Source organism: Dipodomys spectabilis, unplaced genomic scaffold, assembly GCF_019054845.1.
Source record: "Dipodomys spectabilis isolate Male_0828 unplaced genomic scaffold, ASM1905484v1 ptg000380l, whole genome shotgun sequence".
NCBI lineage: Eukaryota > Metazoa > Chordata > Mammalia > Rodentia > Heteromyidae > Dipodomys > Dipodomys spectabilis.
The window spans coordinates 209,511-230,781 of record NW_024871057.1 but is presented as its reverse complement, the minus strand read 5'-3'; the positions used below and the strand labels follow the sequence as shown (position 1 = coordinate 230,781).

General features: G+C 51.1%; 2 protein-coding genes across 4 annotated transcripts; both read left to right on the top strand.

The window, feature by feature from the left end:
- Positions 1-4,824, top strand: CUNH8orf58 (chromosome unknown C8orf58 homolog). The gene is made up of 7 exons (XM_042667229.1): positions 1-80; positions 941-1,413; positions 1,775-1,915; positions 2,036-2,144; positions 2,246-2,358; positions 2,603-2,706; positions 3,929-4,824. Exons 1-7 carry the CDS (start codon positions 32-34, stop codon positions 4,038-4,040), a joined length of 1,101 nt encoding a protein of 366 aa, XP_042523163.1. The 5' UTR covers positions 1-31; the 3' UTR covers positions 4,041-4,824.
- A 656-nt stretch (positions 4,825-5,480) lies between these two features.
- Ccar2 (cell cycle and apoptosis regulator 2) lies at positions 5,481-21,218 on the top strand. 3 transcript variants are annotated; one of them, XM_042667187.1, is made up of 21 exons: positions 5,481-5,603; positions 6,409-6,504; positions 6,728-6,819; positions 7,928-8,019; positions 8,214-8,328; positions 8,474-8,603; positions 8,777-8,873; positions 14,430-14,549; positions 15,859-16,081; positions 16,164-16,277; positions 16,575-16,738; positions 17,134-17,305; positions 17,390-17,626; positions 17,718-17,954; positions 18,465-18,609; positions 18,741-18,820; positions 19,420-19,566; positions 19,707-19,818; positions 19,901-20,086; positions 20,200-20,405; positions 20,666-21,218. In XM_042667187.1, the coding sequence occupies exons 2-21, from the start codon at positions 6,447-6,449 to the stop codon at positions 20,708-20,710; spliced, it is 2,772 nt and encodes a 923-aa protein (XP_042523121.1). In that variant the 5' UTR covers positions 5,481-5,603; positions 6,409-6,446; the 3' UTR covers positions 20,711-21,218. The 3 variants fall into 3 exon arrangements, with proteins under 3 accessions (XP_042523121.1, XP_042523122.1, XP_042523120.1); XM_042667188.1 differs by having other exon boundaries at positions 5,483-5,603; positions 17,718-17,912; positions 18,738-18,820; XM_042667186.1 differs by having other exon boundaries at positions 5,483-5,603; positions 18,738-18,820.
- Positions 21,219-21,271: the final 53 nt, after the last annotated feature.

Sequence of the window (21,271 nt, the reverse complement as noted above, 5' to 3'; positions counted from 1 at the left end):
GCTCCGGCCTCCTGCGGGCGGGCAGCGCGCCATGCTGGGCCGGCGGCGCGTCTTCGCGGTGGAGCCGCTCGGCGGCCGGGGTGAGTCGTCTGCTGCCCGGGAGCCTCGACTCTGGGGGCTGGGGACCCTCGGGGACGGCGGTCGGCTCTCCGCCCCTCCGGCCCAGCCCGTGCCCCGCTTTCTGATCACCCGCGGTTGGAGCCGGGGACCCCTGCAGTCCCGAGAAGCCTCTGGGTGGCGGCGAACCCCGGTCCCGGAGGGCGGGCCGGGGACGGGCTTCCTGGCTCACTTCCTGGTTCCAGCTCCCCGGGAGCTGGCATTTAGTTCCCGCCCAGCCAGCCCCAGTTTCGGCCCCAACCCGATGGGTACCCACGGCCCCGAGGGCCTGGCGCGGCTGTCGAGATGGATGCAGAAACGGACACTTTTTCTTATTACGTTTTCCGTTTACACTTCTCAGAATGTTGAGTATTTCTTGCTTTACAAGGCCAAAACCTCACACGGCTACAGCGGCAGGAGAGACCTCATCTTGCATCCTGATGCCCAAGGGGCTCCGGAGAGCAGTGTGTGGACCCCGAGGCCTCGCGCTCTGTCCTCCCCGGCTTTGGGAGACCCTCAATAGCGGATGGGATGGGTGGGGGAGACTGAGGCTCTCTGCCTCGGGATCGGAGGTCTGTGCAGGCCCTGCAGGGCGCAGGTGGGCGGGACCTCCTAGGGCTTTACCTACTCCACCGTCCAAAGTGGGGGTTCCTTCTTGCTAACCATGACTGTTAGAAGGGAACACCTTCCAGACATCTCCCAAGCAGGGAGAGCTGGAGCCCCTGTCTTGTCCAGGCCTTGGTTAGCTCCTGTCCTTCCCTTCCTGTCCTGGGCTGCTCCAGCTGCCAGGAATGCTGGGGTGTGGAGGGCAGCCTGCCCAGCCTGATCCTCACTCTCCTTGCAGATGGGGCCAGCGAGGACCTGGCACATGGCTGTGTAGTGCCCGGAGCTACCAGCATCTACAGGCGGATTCCGGATGCCACTTGTGGTTGCTCATTGGATTCCTGGAGGGGAGAGGGCAGGCTCAGAGGTCACAGGAGGCCTGTGGCACTTCTCAAATTGGCTTCCCGAGACTCAGGGGTGGAGATGGTAGTTGGGGACAGTCCCTTGGCCACCTTTCCAGGACTTTCTCTGGACTCTCTGAATCTTGAGCCCGTGGAGAACTCTGAGCCGGCTGCCCAGCCAGACCGGCTGCGGGCCAGCCGAAAGCTGGAGCAGGTGCTGGAGCGAGCCCGCGGGTTCCCCCGGTTGCCAGGACAGCGCTGTTCCCCGAGGCCACCTCGCCAGCCTGAGCATGGAGCACCTGCTTTTGCAGCCCGACCAGAGCCCACTGAGGCAGAAACCAAGCCAGAGGCAGGTCTGGAAGAAGTGGAGGTGGTGAGTGGCAGCCCTGGCTAGGTGCAGAGGGGGAGGAGGCAGCCCTGTGATGGGTTCTTGGGGACTCCCTACCTCCTCGCCTTTTCCCTGGAGCTCTCTCGGGGCGGGGCATTCCTTGCCCCTAATTAATAGTTGTGTCACAGATGCTTGCTTCACCTAACTCATAGATGTGTGTAGCCACCCCCACATAGGAGGTGGGCAGGTATGGGTCCCATGCCCAGCTGGGCACTGGGGAAGCCATCTGGATGTGAACTCCCTAGGCTCCTGCTTCACTGTCCTTTTCTGGCTCAGCATAGTCCGTCTGTCCAGGTGGGAGATTGGTTGAGGCTAGATGTCTCCCCTGCCTTCCTGTGTCCCACAGGAGGGTGGCATGGGACCCGAAGCCAGGGCCTGCCTCCCGGGGCGGGGTCTTCGCTATCTGGAACACCTATGCCTCGTACTGGAGCAGATGGCAAGACTTCAGCAGCTCTACTTGCAACTGCAGATCCAGAGGCCCCCTGGGGTGAGTGGGTGGCCAGGCAGCGTGGCCACACTGGTGGAACGGGAAGGGGCAGCACCCCTGGGATTGTGGTTGCCTTCAGAATAGCTACAGTCTTCTGAGGTTCCATCTTTTCTGTCCCAGGATCCTGAGGATGAGGAGGCAGCGGCTCTGGCTCACTCATCTTCCCTTTTACCTGCCCCAGACCATGGGGTACAGGGGCTAGAGGAACTGCTAAGCCAGACAAAGACAGGTGAGAGGTCATTGTGGTTCCCCCGTCCCCCCTCCCCAGCTGTAGTTCGGTGGGGATGGCTTCCTAACCCTGGTCCTGGGTATGGGACTCTCTTTCTGAAGGAACAGAGGCAATTTCAGCCCCAAAGCTGGAGATGCTCAGCACCAGCCTTCCCCGGCTGACAGAAGCCCCAGTGGAATCAGTTCACACCTTCCCACCCTCCCATAAACACAAGGTAATGGTCAACATATGTTGGAGGGGATGGGGAATGGGGGATGGTTGGGATGCATGGGACTCCTGAAGGTAAGAAATTTTAGGAAAATGACTGGAATTTCTGTTGGGAGTAAATGATTTGTCTTGGTTATTGTGACAGCTATCCCTGGGAGCTTCATTGGGAGATCTATCTTTATCTGTATCTTTATCTGTATCATATCCATCTGGTGGCATTCTGTGGTGACCCATTGTCCTCTGGTCATCAGGATCTCTCCCACTGGGACAAGGTCAAGGTCCTGCTCAATCGGATCCGCTGGAGAAGCTCTAGACACCCTGAGCCTGCAGTCCTTCCTGATGGATATGGTCCCAGGTGAGTCCTGTGCTTGGTCCCTGTCAGAGAAGAGGGAGGGGGCTAAAAAAAACCAGGATGTTGAGATTCTCCTGCTAGTTGATGGTGTGTGTGTGTGTGTGTGTGTGTGTGCGCGTGTGCGTGCACGTGAGCGTGCACACGCACGTTCTACTACCAGGGATTAAACTCAGGGCTTTGTACTTTTGCTCAGCTTTCTTGCTTATGGCTAGCACTTAACTGTAGAACCACACTTCCACTCCCAGAAATGGAGTCTCATGGGCTTTTCTGCCCAGACTGGCTTCCAACCTTAATCCTTCAGGTCTCAGTCTCCTGATTAGCTAGGATTACCAACAGGGACTACTGGTGCCTGGCCAGTTGATGTCTTTGTCTCTGTGAAATCTGAGAGACTTAAAACACTGTTTGATGGGTGCTGGAGGGAACAGAAAGTTAAAATGGCCCATTTACAGGTGAGGAGATTGGGGACTAGGCAGGGTTGGGAGGCAGTATCTTTCCCAAAGCTATTGTGTAAGTTAGTGATAGAACCAGGACCATATGAAGGGAAAGAGCTCCGTTGAAGCACAGTAATCCTTTCCCCCTAAATTATTGAAATTTCGGGGGCTGGGAAAGTGGCTCAGTGATAGGGTGCTTGCCTTGCATGCATGAGGACCTGGGTTTGATTCCTCAGCACCACATAAACAGAAAAAGCTGGAAGTGGTGCTATTGCTCAAGTGGTAGAGTGCTAGCCTTGAACTGAATCGCTGAAGAACAGTGCCCAGGCCCAGAGTTCAGACCTCAAGACCCACAAAAAACCCCAAAAAACTGAAATTGAAATTTAGGCCATTTTCTGGGTTTATGGAGAGAGCAAAGTAAAGGCACACATAAAATATTTCACTGCGGGGCTGGGAAGGTGGCTCAGTGGTAGGGTGCTTACCTTGTATGCATGAGGCCCTGGGTTCAATTTCTCAGCACCACATAAGCAGAAAAAGCCAGAAATGGCTCTGTGGCTCAAGTGGTAGAGCATTAGCCTTGAGCTGAAGAGCTGAGGGACAGCGCCCAGGCCCAGAGTTCAGTGCCCACGACCAACAAAAATAATAATAAATAAATAAAAATAAAAAAAAATTCACTGAGGGTAAAGTCCATAAAATTTTTCCAAGGAGAAGAAGTACCAATTTAATATCTCCACCTTCTTTATAGATTGCTACTCTATGAACTTGGAACTATTGTCTCTTTTTCTTTTCCACAGAATTGAGTCCAAGGATCTCTCTGAAATTCCTCCATGCTGCCCCCACCAAAAGACCTTTATGCCATCATTAATGGTTAAGAAGTCACGAGCAAAAAACCTTTCTGTTTGCTGAGAACTCTTGGTGTACCTGGTGACCCGGATGCAGGAAATTTGCTATGAGCCTTCCTCACCCTTTGTCTTGTGGCTGCTTCTTCACACTGCCAGGAAAAGCTATTAATGCTTGCCCTTCTATGAGGCAAAGACTGAGTTTTTCTTTTTAGCAGCCTCACAAAGGAGCTCTGGTTCTGAGAAGCTCCAAGGCCTGACAGCTCTAGGGCTCCTCCTCCTTTCCAGACATCCAGAAGATATGAACTAATATATCAGGTGTCCATAAAACATGTATGGCATGGTGATCTGTCTGGGCCCTTCATGCTGCAGATGTGTGTTCATGCATAATGTATGTGCATCTTTGTGACTGTTAGTATTGTCAATTGGCTGGAAACATCCTATAAAGCGTCAATGTTCTAGGGAAGTAACTGGAAGGATGGAGCTGACCTTCATTTCACACTGACCAGCTACTGATCTGGATTTCTGCTTTCCTCTTCACCCCTGAATTGGCAGCCCTAGAACACAGAACTGTGCTGTTTTGGCTGCCTCCCTAGTGAACCTTGCCCTTGGAGAGGATCAGAGGCATGTGGGGAGTCACAGAATAACTTTGAAGGTCATCTCAAAGCTGTTCTCTGTACTATCATTTCCATGCCAGAGCTGAAATCACACACATAGACTTGCTTTTAGGCCATGTCAAAAATCTCTTTACTTCTGAACCACAGCTTCCTATTTGGGATTAAAACTGCCTGCCCTAACTACCTCACAAGGTTGTTATGAGGATAAAGTGACATTAAACTGTCTCAAAGTGTGCTGTGAATGTTAAGTGACTAGGAAAGGGGAAGGGGAGGGTGAATGGGGAAAGGGAGGGGAGGTTGAATACGGATGGTACTGGAGGCAGGCTGGATTGGAGAAATGAAGGGACTATCAGAGGTCAGCTGAGGGCTGGGCCTGTTAATAACGGGCATTAAAAGGGCCACTCTCACGGCAAGATTTTGACCAAGCAATCTCGTGGGTTTTGCAGGTCTCATGTTTGAGAATTAGGGCAAGGATCCGGACCTGCTTACTCCCCAGGCTTGCTGTGAAGTGCGTGCAGTCAAGGGAAGGGCAGGGCCTGTGGGGGGTTTGAGTCAGAAGAATGACTCCTCGGCCTTCCACTTATCAGACACACTCCTCCAGCCAGGTGGGGCTCGGATCCTCTCGTTGCCTCCCTGCAGGGTGGCAGGAGTGAGGCGGGGAGTGCGAGCGGTAGGCCTCTTGGGTGTGGGGGCTCCCCTGCAGCTGACTTTGGACCAGGAACCAATGCTCAGAAGCTTACTTTCCTAGGGGGACGCGTAAGCCAGGGGCACCTTCGGGAGCGCACGTCGGACGCGAGCAGGCGCATTTCCGCTTTCGGTGGCCGCGGGATGGCTGGCGGGCGTTGGGGGAAGGGAGATGTCGGCGGAGCCGAGGGAGGGACCATATCCGGGAGAGTGGCAGCTTCCGACCAGTGGTCGCGCTTCCGGAGAGGCGTTTCCGGTGGTGGCGGCAGCCGCGACTGTGGTGGTTCCGGGTGTCTTTGTCCCCCCGGTGTCGCGGCCCTGGCCCGCAGGTGCGTTGGGGGCCGCCCGTCACCCCTCTGCCTTCTTGCCTTTCTCCGCTGGAGGAGCTGCAGGGGCCCGGCGGAGAAGATGCACGGGCCGCGGCCGGGGCCGAGCCCCTCCGGACCTCAGGCTCCGTCTCCCTGGCAACGGCCTGGTCCCCGGGGCGGGCGGGAGGAGGAGAAACGCGCGCCCGGTCCTGCCCGGTGGCCGGCGCCGGAGGCGGAGGGCGGCGCGCAGGCCGCTGGGCCTCGGCCGGGCTCCGGCGCGGGGCAGCGAGCCGGGCTTCCCGGGCGGACGGCCTGCGCCTCCCCGCCCGCCCCTCCATTTTTCCGGGTACTGCGCGGAGCGTCTCGGTGGATGTTCGTGAATGAATGAGTGTCACCGGAGCTCTTCCCGCCCCCCACCATCCTCGGGAGGGGTGGCAGCGGCACCGTGGGGTGCTGAGTTTTGTGGGGGATCCGGGTGTGAGTCCCCGTTGGTTCTGTGGCCCGGGGCAAGCCTGACGGTCGCGCTGAGCTCCTTTACCTTTTCTGTGGAACACTCACCGCTACTGCTAGGTTATTGTGAGGGAAAACGGAAGTAATGTTAATTTCCTGTTTCTCCCCTCTCTCCGTCTCTGTGTCTCTCTCCCTCTCTCCTCCCTCCCCCTTCCTTCCTCCCTCCCTCCTCCATTCATTTTTCCATTCGTTCTCAGTACTCACGTCTCCCCTTTTCCATTAGGATCCTGCTTCCTTAAGAAATTCTCCACTTGGCTGAACAGGTAGATGGAAATCTCCCATACGAACTGCTAACTTATTTCTATCTTGATTGAAGGCTTTTCCCCACGAGGCTGAAAGAGGACAGCATTCCCAATGTCCCAGTTTAAGCGTCAACGGATCAACCCGCTTCCCGGGGGCCGCAACTTCTCAGGTGATCACTCTTATCCCTATGTACTGGGAAGTAAGTGCTCTGGAGTTAAGTCTTCAGAAACACGGCTCTGGAGGTTTCCCTGGTGGAGAGCAGTTTGCTGCTGATGTGCAGGCGTTCCTTAGGAAATGACATGAAGCCTGGAAGAGGGTTTTACTCCATCATCTGGCTGCCTTAGTGCTTAAGGTAGCAGATGTGGTTTCTGTAGATTTCTCTGTCCTCATAGGCGCAAACTCTACGTCTCTTCTGGGTCCTCCTCCTGGTTTGCTTACTCCTCCTATGGCCACAGACCTCTCCCAAAATGCCAGGCACCTTCAGGTACGTTGCCTAGCCTCTTTGGTGAGTTTTCCCCTTGGCACTGCCCTGGTATGCCTGGTACAAGTGTGTTGCTTACACTCTAGTGGTCAGCACTTTGGACTCTTATTCTAGTAGTGGGCCTGTATGGTAGTGGCTGGACACCCCCAGGCTGGGGAGACTTCTGATTCCAGAGGGACCTTTGGGTGCATCTTAGGATTAAAGAACTGGAGACACGAGTGAGCCATGAAATCACTGGCCCATGCTTCCTCCTAGTCAGTTGTGTTTACTCTTTGCTTCCTTCTCTGTAAATCTTGATGTAGTGCTCTGAGCTGGAGCCCCTTGGATAACTATGGCCCTAGAGGCAGGATGTAATTTTGTTCAGATTACTCATTACTAGTTTTTACTCATTACTATTTTCTTAAATAAATTTTTTTTTATGCCAGTCCTGGGTCTTGAACTCAGGTCCTAAGGTGCTGTCTCTGAGCTTTTTTTTTTGTTGTTGGTCGTGGGGCTTGAACTTGTTGGTCGTGGGCCTGGGCGCTGTCCCTCAGCTCTTCAGCTCAAGGCGAGCACTCTACCTCTTGAGCCACAGTGCCACTTCCGGTTTTCTGAGTATTTATTGGAGATAAGAGTTTCATGGACTTTCCTGCCTGGGCTGGCTTTGAACCATGATCTTTAGATCTCAGCCTCCTTAGTAGCTAGGATTACAGGTGTGAGCCACCGGCTCCTGGCCCTAAGCTTTTTTTTTCCCCACTCAAGTCTGGCACTCTACCACTTGAGCCATAGCTCCACTTCTGGCTTTTTTGGTAGTTTATTAGAGATAAGAATCTTGTGAATTTTTTTTTTCTGGGCTAGCTTCAAACTGTGATCCTCAGCTCTCAGTCTCCTGAGTAGGATTATGGTATGAGCCACTGGTGCTCAGCTTATTTTTATTGTTTTAAATAGTTGTACAAAGGGGTTTCAATCCAACAAGTCAGACTATGAGTACAATGCATTTTGCTCAACATCACTTCTTCTCCCATCTTTCCCAATCCCATCCCTATCTCCAAGTTATGTAGTTCAGCTTATCACATGCTGTACGTTGAATCCATGCTACCTATTGCTCTTAACCTGTCCTCTTCTCTTGCAGGGTGGGGAAAAGCAGCGGGTGTTCACTGGCATTGTTACCAGCTTGCATGACTACTTTGGGGTGGTAGATGAAGAGGTCTTTTTTCAGCTAAGGTAAACTTGAGACTCGACCCTGTGGGAAATGCTTATGGATTCAGTTTTGGCTCCAAGCTCCCATCTCTAAAGTCATTGCTTTGCTGTGTTCACTCAAGGTTTGGGAAGTTTTGATGGGAAGGGCCTCGGGGACAGTCAGGATGGTTGTTCAGGGTATCTCTCCTGATGGGGCCTCCTGGCTTGTGTGCTCACAGTGTGGTGAAGGGCCGACTGCCCCAGCTGGGTGAGAAGGTGCTTGTGAAGGCTGCATACAACCCAGGCCAGGCAGTGCCCTGGAATGCTGTGAAGGTGCAAACGCTCTCCAACCAGGTATTAATCTATCATTGGGAAAAAAAGGGCCGGGGGTTCAGTGACCTGGCCAAGAATCTTACTTTTGTCATGGAGGTGGGACTGTATTCAAGGGGATGAATGTGTCAACTGGGATTCCCAGAATCTTTTGCCTGTTGTCCCCCAGCCCTTACTGAAGTCCCCAGCACCTCCTCTTCTGCATGTGGCAGCTCTGGGCCAGAAACAAGGGATCCTGGGAGCTCAGCCCCAGTTGATCTTCCAGCCTCACCGGATCCCCCCACTTTTCCCTCAGAAGCGTGAGTATCAATGTGCATCAAGCATGCATATAATTCAGAGTGTGGTTGTATGAGGCACTCTGGATGAATGGGTTTGTGATATTTGGGGTGCTGCTATCAGGACAAAAGTAGGTACTTTGTGCCCTGGAAGAAAGAGAGGGCATATTGAGTTACTGGCCATTTCCCCTCTGCAGCTCTGAGTCTCTTCCAGACATCCCACACACTTCACTTGAGCCACCTGAACAGATTTCCAGCTCGAGGTCCTCATGGACGACTGGATCAGGGCCGAAGGTAAGAGGATGATCAGACGACGTTTTATTTCATTTCTCCCTAGGAGTAGTCCTCCCCCCCCCCCTTTTTTTTTTGCCATCTGCTGATGCTAGCATTCTCTTTCTGCAGTCCCTTTTCTCTCAGACACATTGAAATTTACATAAAAATATTGGAACTTTATATACTAGCTCAGCAGTGTATATTAAAATAAATTTTTTTACCCTTACTGGAATATGAACTCAGGGTGTTATATTGGTTCAGTTTGTTTGGATCTTTGGTTTACTTCTTTGGGTGGTTGCTGTGCCATTTAAGCCACAGCTCCAGCCCAGTATTTTGCTGGCCTTGTGGGCTTTTCTTCCCAGACTGGCTTTTTGAACTGCAGTCCTCCAGATCTGACTCCTGACTAGCTTGATTACAGATGTGAGCCCATCACTCAGCTGGCTGTTTATTTTTTTTTTTAACAGTATTAGGGTTTGAACTCAGACTCACACTTGATAGGCAAGTGTTCTACTACTTGAGCCATGCCCTCAACTCTTTTTTTGCTTTCCTTATACACCCTGCCTGGCTTTATTGGTTGAGATAATGTTCTCACTAACTTTTTGATTGGGTAATCCTCCTGATCTCTGCCTCCTGAGCAGCTGAATTATCAGCATGAGTCACTGTGCTAGTCTTGATAAAATTTATCTTTTAACAGGTCACACTGAAATACCTAGTGAAACTTTTTTTTTTTTTTTTCCTTTTCTGGTTTTGTGGCTTGAACTCAAGCTTGATGGTCTTGCTAGGCTTGTATGCTGATGGATAATACTCTACCACTGGAGCCATATCTCCGTCCTGGCTTTTTGCTGGTTATTTTGGGCTTTTATGCTTGAACTGTCTTTGAACTTCCATCCTCTGATCTCAGTAGCTAGTATTACCAGTGTTAGCCACTGGGTATTTAGCTGAGATACATTTAAAATATGCAATTACCCTTTTATTTTTAGTCCCTAGGATTGACTTATAAGAATTATTGTGTGGGGGCTGGGAAGGTGGCTCAGTGTGGTAGAGCGCTTGTCTTGCATGCATGAAGCCCTGGGTTCGATTCCTCAGCACCACATAAGCAAAAAAAAAAAAAAGCTGGAAGTGCCGCTGTGGCCCAAGTGGTAGAGGGCTAGCCTTGAGGTGAAGAGCTGAGGGACACAGCACCCAGGCCCAGAGTTCAGGCCCCAGAATTCAGGGGCCTGAAATGAAACATTGAGGGGCTGGGAATATGGCTAGTGGTAAAGTGCTTGCCCTGCATGCATAAAGCCCCAGGTTCTATTCTTGAGTACCACATACACAGAAAGCTGGAAGTGGTGCTATGGCTCAAGTGGTAGAGTGCTAGCCTTGAGCTGAAGAGCTCAGAGACAGCGCCCAGGCCAAGTGTTCCAAGTCCCATGACCAACCAAAAAAAAACCCCCAAACATTGAGATATATGGCTTCTTTGTATACATCATTCCACCATTTCCAGAGATGCGGCATTGCAATGTCTACGTTTCCTCTGCCCAGGAATCTGGGCTTTGTCCCTTGAGCATGCAGATAACCTTCTTGGCCTTAGGTGGAATAATGAGCCCTGTTGGTTTCGTGATCCTTTGTCACGTGTGAGCATTGGAGATGGCCAGAAGCTCGCTGCCTCCTGCCCCTTTGCAGGGTTACAGGCCTTTTCTTGCCTGTTATCCCTGAGATATTTTTGCTTTTGGAAAAAAAAAAAAGATACTGAGATTTGCACTCAGGGCTTTGTCTGAACTTTGATCTGCCTGTCTTAGGCTTCCTGATGTTGGATCACAGGTGTGCATGATTGAGTTCACTTTCCCTCTGTGGACTTTTCTGCCTAGGCTGGTATATAAGTGATCCTACCAATTTGAGCTTCCTGCATAATTTAGGATGATAGGAGTATGTCACTATGCCTAGTTGTGGGTTAAAAAGGGGTTGGTGGAACTTTTCTGCCCAAGCTGGCCTTCAGCTATGAATCTTGCAATCTCAACTTCCCAAGTAGCTAGATTTATAGGTGTGAGCTGTTGGGGCCTGGCTTTGCTTAACTGTTTGTAATGGAAAATTTGGATAGATACAGACAGAGCAGAACAGGAAGATAGGATGAACACTTACCTATTAACCAGCTTTTTTTTTTTTTTTTTTGTGCTGATCCTGTGGCTTGAACTCAGGGTCTGGGCACTGTCCCTTTGCTCAAAGCTAATGCTCTGCCATTTCAGCCACAGCTCCATTTCTGGCTTTTTGCTGGTTAATTGTAGTTAACAGTCTCTTGGACTTTTCCTGCCCAGGCTGGCTTCAAACTGTGATCCTTGCATCTCAGTGTGCTGAGTCATTAATATAACAGGTGTGAGCCACTGGCATCAAGCTTGATTTTGTTAAAAGGTAAAATCATGGAAGGATAAAGGAGGTGCTGAGGTGCTCCTGTGACAGCTCCTAGAGAAATGTGTTGCTCTGGAAGAGTGGTGCTCCCACCACTCAGGAGTAGAGTGTGCAGAGCAGGAAGAGTGGTAGCAGGAATTTAGACACGCGGGGGAATTTGTACCAGGGACTTGCACACACTGGTGTTCTGCGTGGAAGCCAAGCTTTATCTTGATTCTCTGGCTTTAGGATGAGAGGAACAATGTCACCATTGAACTCCTGCTGAGTTCTCAGGTCTTCACCCAGGCTGTGCTTCTGTTACTGAGTTGGCTTCTATTGGCTCTGCCTTAAGTTGCCTTTAGACAGTGAGGCTGTCTAAAGACAGAGTGGCTGTCAGATCCCCAGTTTATGGTATGTGACATGAGTCTGGCTGTGGATGGCATTTACCGACAGCTTGCTTCAGACCTGGTGAGCCGAATGATGAGAATGTCCGAATGTTTCAAAGGGTGCTTCTGTTAGAAACACAGGTACAGAAGTTGCTTTCAGGAAATGGAGATATTCATGAACAAGGAAATGACCCGGGTGAATAAAGGACCAGTCTCAGATTAAATGTAACCAGCTTAGCTACTCAGGTATGACAATGGAAACGACTTAGGCAGCTAAGAGGGTAGAACACAAACCTGATGTGAAGCCAGCTGCTTCCTAGGCACAGAGAACTGCCAGTTAGTTTCTTTCTATTATGACATGGAAAATTAATTTCCCCCTTATCTATCTATTGTCTTACTATCAATGGCTCTAAAGCTTTTTTTCTGTTTTTTTTTTTTTTTTTTTGCCAGGCCTGGGGCTTGAACTCAGGGCCTGGGCACTACTCTGAGCTGCTTTTGCTTAAGGCTAGTGCTCTACCACTTGCACCACTGCGCCACTTCCAGCTTTTTCTGCTTATGTGGTACTGAGGAATTGAACCCAGGACTTCATGCATGCTAGGCAAGCACTCTACCACTAAGCCCTCTCCAGCCCTCCTCTATTCATTCTTTATACCTCTTTCTTATGAAAAGTTATTATAGAAATGTATAAAGTAATATCATAGGTGATAAGTGATTTAAAAAACACAGTTTTATAATAAAACATAGTTCTCTTTAACATCTTGTTAAATAGGGGAAGATATTACAGAACGTTAAGCTGAGTGGATGGCTATACCTAGCTACTCAGGAAGTAGAGATCAGGAGGTTCATGGCTCTAGGATAGCTTGGACAAAAAAATTCAAGAGCCAGGTGCCAGTGGCTCATGCCTGTAATGTTAGCTACTGAGGAGGCTGAGATCTGAGGATCACAGTTCAAAGCCAGCTGGAAATGGAGGTACGGATTAAGTGGTAGAACACTAGCAATGAGCAAAAAAGCTAAGTGAGAGTTTGAAGCCCTAAGTTCAAGCCCCAATAGCAACACATATAGAAAAAGCTTGAGACCTCATCTCAATCAGTAAAACAGCCTGGTAGTGTGTGTGACTGTCAACCAGCTCTGCCGAAAGCATAAATTGGAGAGTCATGGTCCAGGCCAGCCTGGGCATAAACATGAGATCTTATTTGAAAAATAACTGGTTTAGCAATAAGTATTGAGATGGGACGCAAGTAGTAGAGTTTCTGTCTAGCAAGAACAAGGTTCTGAGTTCAAACTGCAGTACCATCAAACAAACAAAAAGAACTTTAAGATTTTTTTCTGGCCCAGTACTGGAGTTTGAACTCAGGGCCTGGGCGCTGTCCCTGGGATCTTTTTGCTCAAGGCTAGTGGTCTACCACTTTGAGCCACAGTGCCACTTCTGACTTTTTCTGTTTATGTGCTACTGCGGAATCGAACCCAGGGCTTCATGCATGCTAGGCAAACACTATCACTAAGCCACATTTCCCAGCCTCAAGGAACTTTTTCTTTGTGATTTTCCTAGTTTCAGTTTAGTTTTGTGTCGGTCATGGAGCTTGAACTCAGGCCTGGGTACTGTCCTTGAGCAATTTTGCTTAAAGCTAGTGCTGTACCACTTTGAGCCACAATTCCACTTCTGGTTTTTCAGGTGGTAAATTGGAAATAAGAGTCTCGTGGGCTTTCCTTCTTGGGTTGGCTTTGAACTGTCATTCTCAGATCTCAGCCTCCTGAGTAGCTAGGATTATGCATGTATTTTACATGCATGTATTTTAATCTTAGAGTGCCAAGTTTTATAAATTCCTAAGCATTTTTCCATATTGTACTATGATCTTTACAATCATCTTAGTGGCTCTATGATTGTTGTATTTACTGTGAAAATTTGGTTGTTGTTATATATGTGCTTTTTCTTATTCTTTATACTGCTTGCTACATTTCCACTCTATATTACCACCCTCCCCCCCCCTTTTTTTTTTTTGCCAGTCTTGGGGCTTGACCTCAGGGCCTGAGCACTGTTCCTGAGCTTCTTTTGCTCAAAGCTAGTACTCTACCACTTGTACCACAGTGCCACTTCCAGCTTTTTCTGTTTATGTTGTACTGAGGAATCGAACCCAGGGCTTTATGCATGCTAGGCAAGCACTTTACCACTAAGCCACATTCCCAGTCCCTTATTTTATTTTATGTGGTGCTGGGGATTGAACCCAGGCCTGGAGCATGCTAAAGTTGTACTTCTGAGCTATCTTTTTTTTTTGTCGGTCATGGGGCTTACACTCAGCCTGAGTACTTTCAGCTCTTCAGCTCAAGGCGAGTGCTGTATCACTTGAGTTCCAGTTATCTGGTGGTTTCCTGGAGATAAGAATTTCACAGCCTTTCCTGCCTGGGCTGGCTTTGAACCATGATCTTAAGATCTCAGCCTCCTGAGTAGCTAGGATTACAGGCATGACCCACTGGCGCCCAGCTTGAGCTATCTACTTTTTTTTGTCAGTCATGGGCCCTGAACTCTGGGCCTGGGCACTGTCCCTCAGCTCTTCAGCTCAAGGCTAGTGCTCTACCACTTGAGTCACAGTCCCACTTGTGGCTTTTTCTGCTTATGTGGTGCTGAGGAATTGAACCCAGGGCCTCATGCATGCAAGGCAAGCACTCTACCATTGAGCCACCTTCCCAGCCCCCGAGCTATCTATTTTTTAGCCCCTGAGCTATCTATTTTTTAATGTTGAGTATTCAGTTATTTCTTTCTAGAGGAGGGCGGGTGGGATATATCTGTAACAATGTTGTTTCTTACTTCTGACGATGAATCAATCTTTAGCGATGACTACGACTCCAAGAAACGCAAGCAGCGGGCTTGGGGAGAGCCTTGGGGTGCTAAGAAGCCCAGGCATGATCTGCCTCCATACCGGGTCCACCTCACCCCCTATTCTGTGGACAGGTGAGTGGCGACTGAAGGGTGTCACAGGTAAACTTTGTGCAAATGTGAATTGTGAAAGCCTTTTCCAAAACCAGCCAGCCAAAACTACTGTTCAGCACTCTGCCTTTTTATTCATCATAGCTAGATTTTTTCATCATTAATATTTATTAGGCAGTTTATTTTCTTTTTTAACAACTACATACTGTAGTTGAATGGAGGGATCATAATTTAGTTAACTAGTTCTCCATTTGCAATCTAGTTATTGTAAATATTGTAGTAGACATTCTTGTCCATCTGCATAGTTGTGCCTGTTCAGATGCCTTCCTAAGGAACACGAGTCCTTGACTGGAATAGCTGGCTCTAAGCGTTCAATTTTAAACTTTGATAGCTGTTGCCAGTTCTCTGTCTCTCTATCTCTCTCTGCTGTTCACTCTCACCAGCAGAGCATGAAAAACTTGTTCCTCAGGCCCTTGCCAATGTGCTATCAAACCTTTTTTACTTGTAAATGAGACTGAACATTTTCAGTTTTCAAGTCTTCCGCATTTCTTTTGTTTCTCTTAAATATGTATTGAACCTCGTTATTGACTTCTAAGTTCTTTTTTTTTTTTTGGGGTCCGGTCGTGGGGCCTGAACTCTGGGCCTGGGCGCTGTCCCTCAGCTCTTCAGCTCAAGGCTAGCGCTCTACCACTTGAGCCACAGCGCCACTTCTGGCTTTTTTCTTATGTGGTACTGAGGAATCGAACCCAGGGCCTTGAGCATGCAAGGCAAGTGCTCTACCACTGAGCCACCTTCCCAGCCCTCTAAGTTCTTTTATGTTGTCCTTCCTGGTTTGTCTTCTGCCCCAGGGAGGGTTTTTTCTTTTTTTCTTTCTTTCTTTTTTTGTGTGCCAATACTGGGGATTCGATTAAGGGCCTACGTGTATTATCCATTAGGTTTTTCACTCAAGACCTGCACTCTGTCATTTGAACCATAGTTTTTTACTTCATTAGGATTTTCACTCAAGGCTGGCACTTTTGTCACTTGAACGACAGCTCCACTTTGGGCTTTTTGGTGGTTAACTGGAGATAAGAGTAATGGATTTTCCTGCCTGGGCTTTGAACTGTTGTACTCATACCCATCCTCCTCAATAGCTAGGATTATAAGCATGAGCTACCCATGCCCGGCAACATAGGGAGGTTTTATATCAAATGGTCAGATACGGTCCGTGGTTATCTTATGAAGTGCTTTACTGAGAAAGTACTTATTTCCCAAACTGAAAAATATCCATTTTGTTAGGCTTAAGTGTTAGTCTCTTTTGCTAAGTCTCCATTCTCTTGCTGTCTTCCTTCAGCCCCATCTGTGACTTCCTAGAACTCCAACGCCGTTACCGCAGCCTTCTGGTTCCCTCGGATTTTCTGTCTGTGCACCTCAGCTGGCTGTCGGCCTTCCCACTGAGCCAGCCCTTTTCCCTCCACCACCCCAGCCGGATCCAGGTCTCTTCGGAGAAGGAGGCAGCTCCAGACTCTGGTGCTGAGCCTAGTTCTGTGGGCAGCGACCCCACTTACAGTTCCAAGGTCGGTTGACTGGGCTCCTGTCACTGGCTTTGTCGCCTTCTGGACGGTGGAAGGTGTCTGAGTGCGGTATGCCCCTGCACAGGTACTGCTGCTCTCCTCCCCGGGCTTGGAGGAGCTGTACCGCTGCTGCATGCTCTTTGTGGATGATATGGCTGAGCCAAAGGAGGCGCCAGAGCATCCTCTGAAGCAGTTAAAGGTAAGTGCCAGGCTGCAAGAGGCAAGATGCCCTCACTGGTCGTCTCCAGAGCTGCCATGTTTTTCAGTAGCTTGGCTCCTGCCTGTTAATACGTAGAAACAATATTTTTTAGTGTTTTACTCAAGAGGAAAGAACAGCTCAGAGATGTCTCCACTCCGCAGAGTCCATTGGCTGGTTTGTGTTCAGGGCCAGAGAGCCCTGTGGTAGTGGACTTAACTGTTTCCCGTGGTTGTAGTTCTTGTTGTGGGAAGCCCAGGCAATATGGGTCTTCTTTTATCATTCCAAATCTCTCTGCAGTTTTTGCTGGGCCGCAAGGAAGAAGAGGCAGTGCTGGTTGGGGGTGAGTGGTCTCCTTCCCTGGATGGCCTTGATCCCCAGGCTGACCCACAGGTGCTGGTGCGAACAGCCATCCGCTGTGTGCAAGCCCAGACCGGCATCGACTTGAGCACTTGCACCAAGTGGTGAGTGGCCTTCCCTGTGTGGTGAGCTGCTGTGGGGACTCCAGGAGGCCTGGCCTGTGCCTCTCCCCTGTGCCTAGTGAGCATGCACGCCTCCCGCTTCCCCTCTCCCAGGCTGCTCGTAGGTCCTTCGCGTGTCTAGGGTTGGGGGCCTGAAGGCCAGCTGGTGCTTGCCATGCTCTTCGTTGCCTGAGCACTCCCACAGTCACTGTGTGCTTACTGAGTCTCCCTCTGCCCAACCCGTGGCCCTGGCACGTTGTTTTGTGTTGGCATTCTCACAGCTTGGCATGCAGTGTGTGCTTACTGAGTGCTGACTGCATGTGGAGACATGCGTCTGTGAGCACCGTTTCTGCGTGGATGTGTCATGGCTTAGTTCTTTATTTTTCCTTGTTGAGCAGGTGGCGCTTTGCAGAGTTTCAGTATCTGCAGCCGGGGCCGCCGAGGCGGCTGCATACAGTAGTGATCTACCTGCCAGACATCTGGACCATCATGCCCACCTTGGAGGAGTGGGAAGCCCTGTGCCAGCAGAAGGCCACAGAGGCAGATCCCCCACCCCAGGACGCGCCCAGTGTAAGGCTGAGCTTTAGGAAAACGCAGGGACAATGGGTGCCCTGACCCTCGGAGCAGAAGGTCACATCTTGGCTCTTGTCACAGGAAGCCGAGTCTACAGAACAGGCTTCTGATGTGGTGGAACAGGCAGCAGCAGCAGACACTTCTAAACGGAATGCAGACACCCCCGAGGCCACCGCTCAGCAGGAAGTGGACACTGATCTCCCAGAAGCCCCTCCACCTCCTCTAGAACCTGCTGTCATGGCACAGCCTGGCTGTGTAAGCCTGTCACTCCACGCAATTGTGGAGGATCGGAGGCCAAAAGAAAGGATCTCTTTTGAGGCAGGTGTAGGAGTCTCCAAGAGGTTGTGAGTGGGCACGGGGTGGCAGTGTGGCACCTGATTCTCATGGGCCTCTGCTGCCTCTGCAACAGGTGCTGGTGCTGGCGGAGCTGTTTCTGGAGATGCTACAGAGGGATTTTGGCTATAGAATCTATAAGATGCTGTTGAGCCTTCCTGAGAAGGTCGTGTCTCCCCCTGAAACTGAGAAGGAGGAAGCAGCCAAGGAAGAAGCAGTCAAAGAGGAGGAGGCCACCAAAGAAGAGGTGGCCAAGGAGTCCAAGGATGAGGTACAGAATGAGGGCACAGCTGCTGAGTCAGACACCCCGCTGGTGAGTACCTTCGTCGAGTGGGGCTGTCCTGAGGCCTGCACGCAGTAATGTGCCGTGCTCCGAGTCCCTCGCTTGTGCCAGGCACAAGCACTGTCTACATCCTGTCCCGTCCTGAACGTGGCCACGTGGCTGGGAAGTGCTCCTCCCTGGATGAGGGGAGGGAACACAGAAATGCGTCAGAGTGCTTGGAAGGTACAAGTATTGGGATTGCCTGTTGGTTGGCGTTGGCTAGGCAGATTCCAAACCAGTCTAAATCATGAGTCTGCTTCTTGTCCAAATGCTGTCAAGTAGACAGAATTGCTTCTGTTTCTGAGACTGAGATTGGTGACTGAGAAAAGCCCCAGGTGTCTAGATGTGCCCGGGGCATGTTCTGAACTATGTGGGGATCACTGTCCACAAAGCGTGCAGTGGGTAACGGTGCCTGGCACACAGCTGATACTCAAATGCTCTTGTGATTGTTATCATGGTGGTCGTGTGCCTCCCTCCTCATCACCCCGTTTACTTGTCTAGAAGGAGGATGGGCTTCTGCCCAAACCACCCTCTTCTGGGGGAGAGGAGGAAGAGAAGCCACGGGCTGAGGCAGCCGAGGACCTATGTGAGATGGCCCTGGATCCAGACTTGCTGCTTTTGAGGGATGATGGAGAGGAAGAGTTCGGTGTGTCTGGGGGGTAGGAGGCCTCAGTGGGCAGCTCTCTGGGTTTGGTTGTCATGGTTTTTTCTTAGGCTGTGGAGAAATGTGGGCTACCATGGTCCTGGATCCACATTTACTTGGGATTTCTGCAGCAGGAACAAAGTTGGAGGACTCAGAGGTTCGGTCTGTGGCCTCAAACCAGTCAGAGATGGAGTTCTCCTCCCTTCAGGACATGGTGAGCCCTCTTCTTGCTCACCTCATGATGGGAAGCGTGGCCAGGGTGGACTTTCTCGTGGGAGAGGGAATTCTTCCTCTGTGAGAGAGACGCGAGGGACTAAATGTAGTTCTTTTTTTTGGGAGGGGGGAGGGTTAACTGGTCTGGGGCTTGAACTCAAAAGCCTGGGTACAGTTCCTGAGCTTTTGTGCTCAAGGCTAGCACTCTGCTACTTTGAGCCACAGTGCCACTTCTAGTTTTCTGGTGGTTAACTGGCAATGAGTCTTGTGGACTTTCCTGTCCAGGCTAGCTTTGAACCATGATCTTTAGATCTCAGCCTTTTGAGGAGCTAGGATTACAGGTGTGGACCCACCTGGCCCAAATATGGTTCTTGACTGATGAGAGCATCTCTGCCTTGGGGCAGGTGGGAGAGAGGGGCCTGATGTGGGAACACTGGGTTTTGGAAGGTACCCACAGAGGCTTGGAGTCCTGGCCCTGAGTCTCAAGTGCAAGCTTCTTGATGCTGCTAGCCAAGCTGCACACCGCGAAGGGGCGTCCTGGGCAGCTAGCTAGCAGTAAGGACTGCTGTCTATAAACCCGCTGATCTGCTTCCTTTGCAGCCAAAGGAGCTGGATCCCTCGGCTGTGCTCCCCTTGGACTGTCTTCTGGCTTTTGTGTTCTTCGATGCCAACTGGTGTGGCTACTTGCACCGGCGAGACTTGGAACGGGTCCTCCTCACACTGGGGCTCCAGCTCAGTGCTGAGCAGGTACCTTCTCTTCCTGTCCATTGCCCTTTCGGGGTGCTCTTGACATGGGTACAGCCTGCATGAAGCCCCTCTGTGCCTTCGGCCTTCTGAGGAGCAGGCATTTGCACCTCTTGACCAGTGGGTGTTGGGTTCTCCTGTAGGCCAAGCAGCTGGTCAGCAGGGTGGTAACGCAGAACATTTGCCAGTACCGGAGCCTGCAGTACAGCCGCTCAGAAGCGTTGGACGGTGGGCTTCCTGAGGATGTGCTCTTTGGTAAGTTCTGGGCTCCGTGGCCTGTGGGCACAGGGTCTTGAGAGGTTGCTTCTCCTGAGAATTTTTTCATGGGCCCTTCTAGGAAACCTGGACCTAGTGCCTCCTGGAAAGAGTGCAAAGCCAGGGGCTGCCCCCATGGAGCATAAAGGCTTGGTGCCCCACAACGGCAGCCTCATCAATGTGGGGAGCCTGCTGCAGCGCGCAGAGCAGCAGGACAGCAGCCGCCTCTATCTAGAGAACAAGATCCACACACTGGAACTGAAGCTGGGTGAGTGGCGTGAGGTTATGGGAGATGGGAATAGCGGACATGGGGTGGGACGTCACTCTGGCCCATGGCCGAGCCATGCTCATCTTTCTGGTATGTCCTCCCTTACCTTGCAGAGGAGAGCTATAACCGCTTCTCAGCCACAGAAGTGACAAATAAGACACTGGCAGCAGAGATGCAGGAGCTGCGGGCCCGGCTGGCAGAGACTGAGGAGATGGCTCGGGTAGCTGAAAAGCAGAAGAACCAGCTTCAGCGGCTGCTGCAAGACTTTCGGAGGCGTTTGACCCCGCTGCAGCTTGAGGTGCAGCGGATGGTGGAGAAGGTGAGGCTTCGAGTCCCAGCAGAGCGAGCTACCATGTGGAGAGTGGATGGCTTAGGGGTGATAGCCGCAGGCTGGCCCTCCTTGTCCTGCCTCGGCTGCTGCCTTTCTCTGTCTCTTGCCCAGGCTGTTGCCTCCATCTCATCCCCTAGTTTCTTAGAGAGGCAGCTGTCAGGGGCAGTGGCTTGCCGTAGCTCCGAAGCTCCCGGCAGGAGAGGGGGAAGCTGTCCTCAGATGGCCTCATCTCTTACATCTGCTCGTAGGCTGACAGCTGGGTAGAGAAGGAGGAGCCAGCGCCTAGCAACTGAGGGGCTTCGCCGAGGAGCGGCCGTCCTGAGAGGTCAGCGATGGAGCCTGATGACATTAGAGCCCCTTTGGTACCAGCAGTGCTGGAGCGGGGCCTGGAGGCCATAGGCAGGGGAGGCTGAGTCCTGTGCTCAGCCTCTGCAGGGGATGTCAAGCCATCGGGTAGGGTCCATGCTATTTAAATGGACGTGAGAGGAACTCCAGTTCCAGCTACAACTAAATACAACATCTATTTGCACCCCTAGAATGTCATTTTGCCCTCAACCTTGGAATTCCTCCCAGGGCCCTTGTAGTCTTGTGCTGTCTCCTGTCCTCTTCCAGTTTAGAGTAAGACGGGAGGAAAAGGCTTTTCAAGCCTGTAACAAGGTCTGATGCCAATAAACTGCAGGAGCAGACATCTGGCAGGGGGGCTGAGAAATCCCTCCTCTGGTTGGCGGCAAATCCTGGAGGTTCCAGGTGCCGATTCCTGGGGTGGGCTCTGGTGGCCCCTGTGAGAACGGAGCCCGTGCTAGAAAGCTCTCAGTGTTGGGTCAAGGTGGCCAAAAGAAAGAACACTGTGTTTC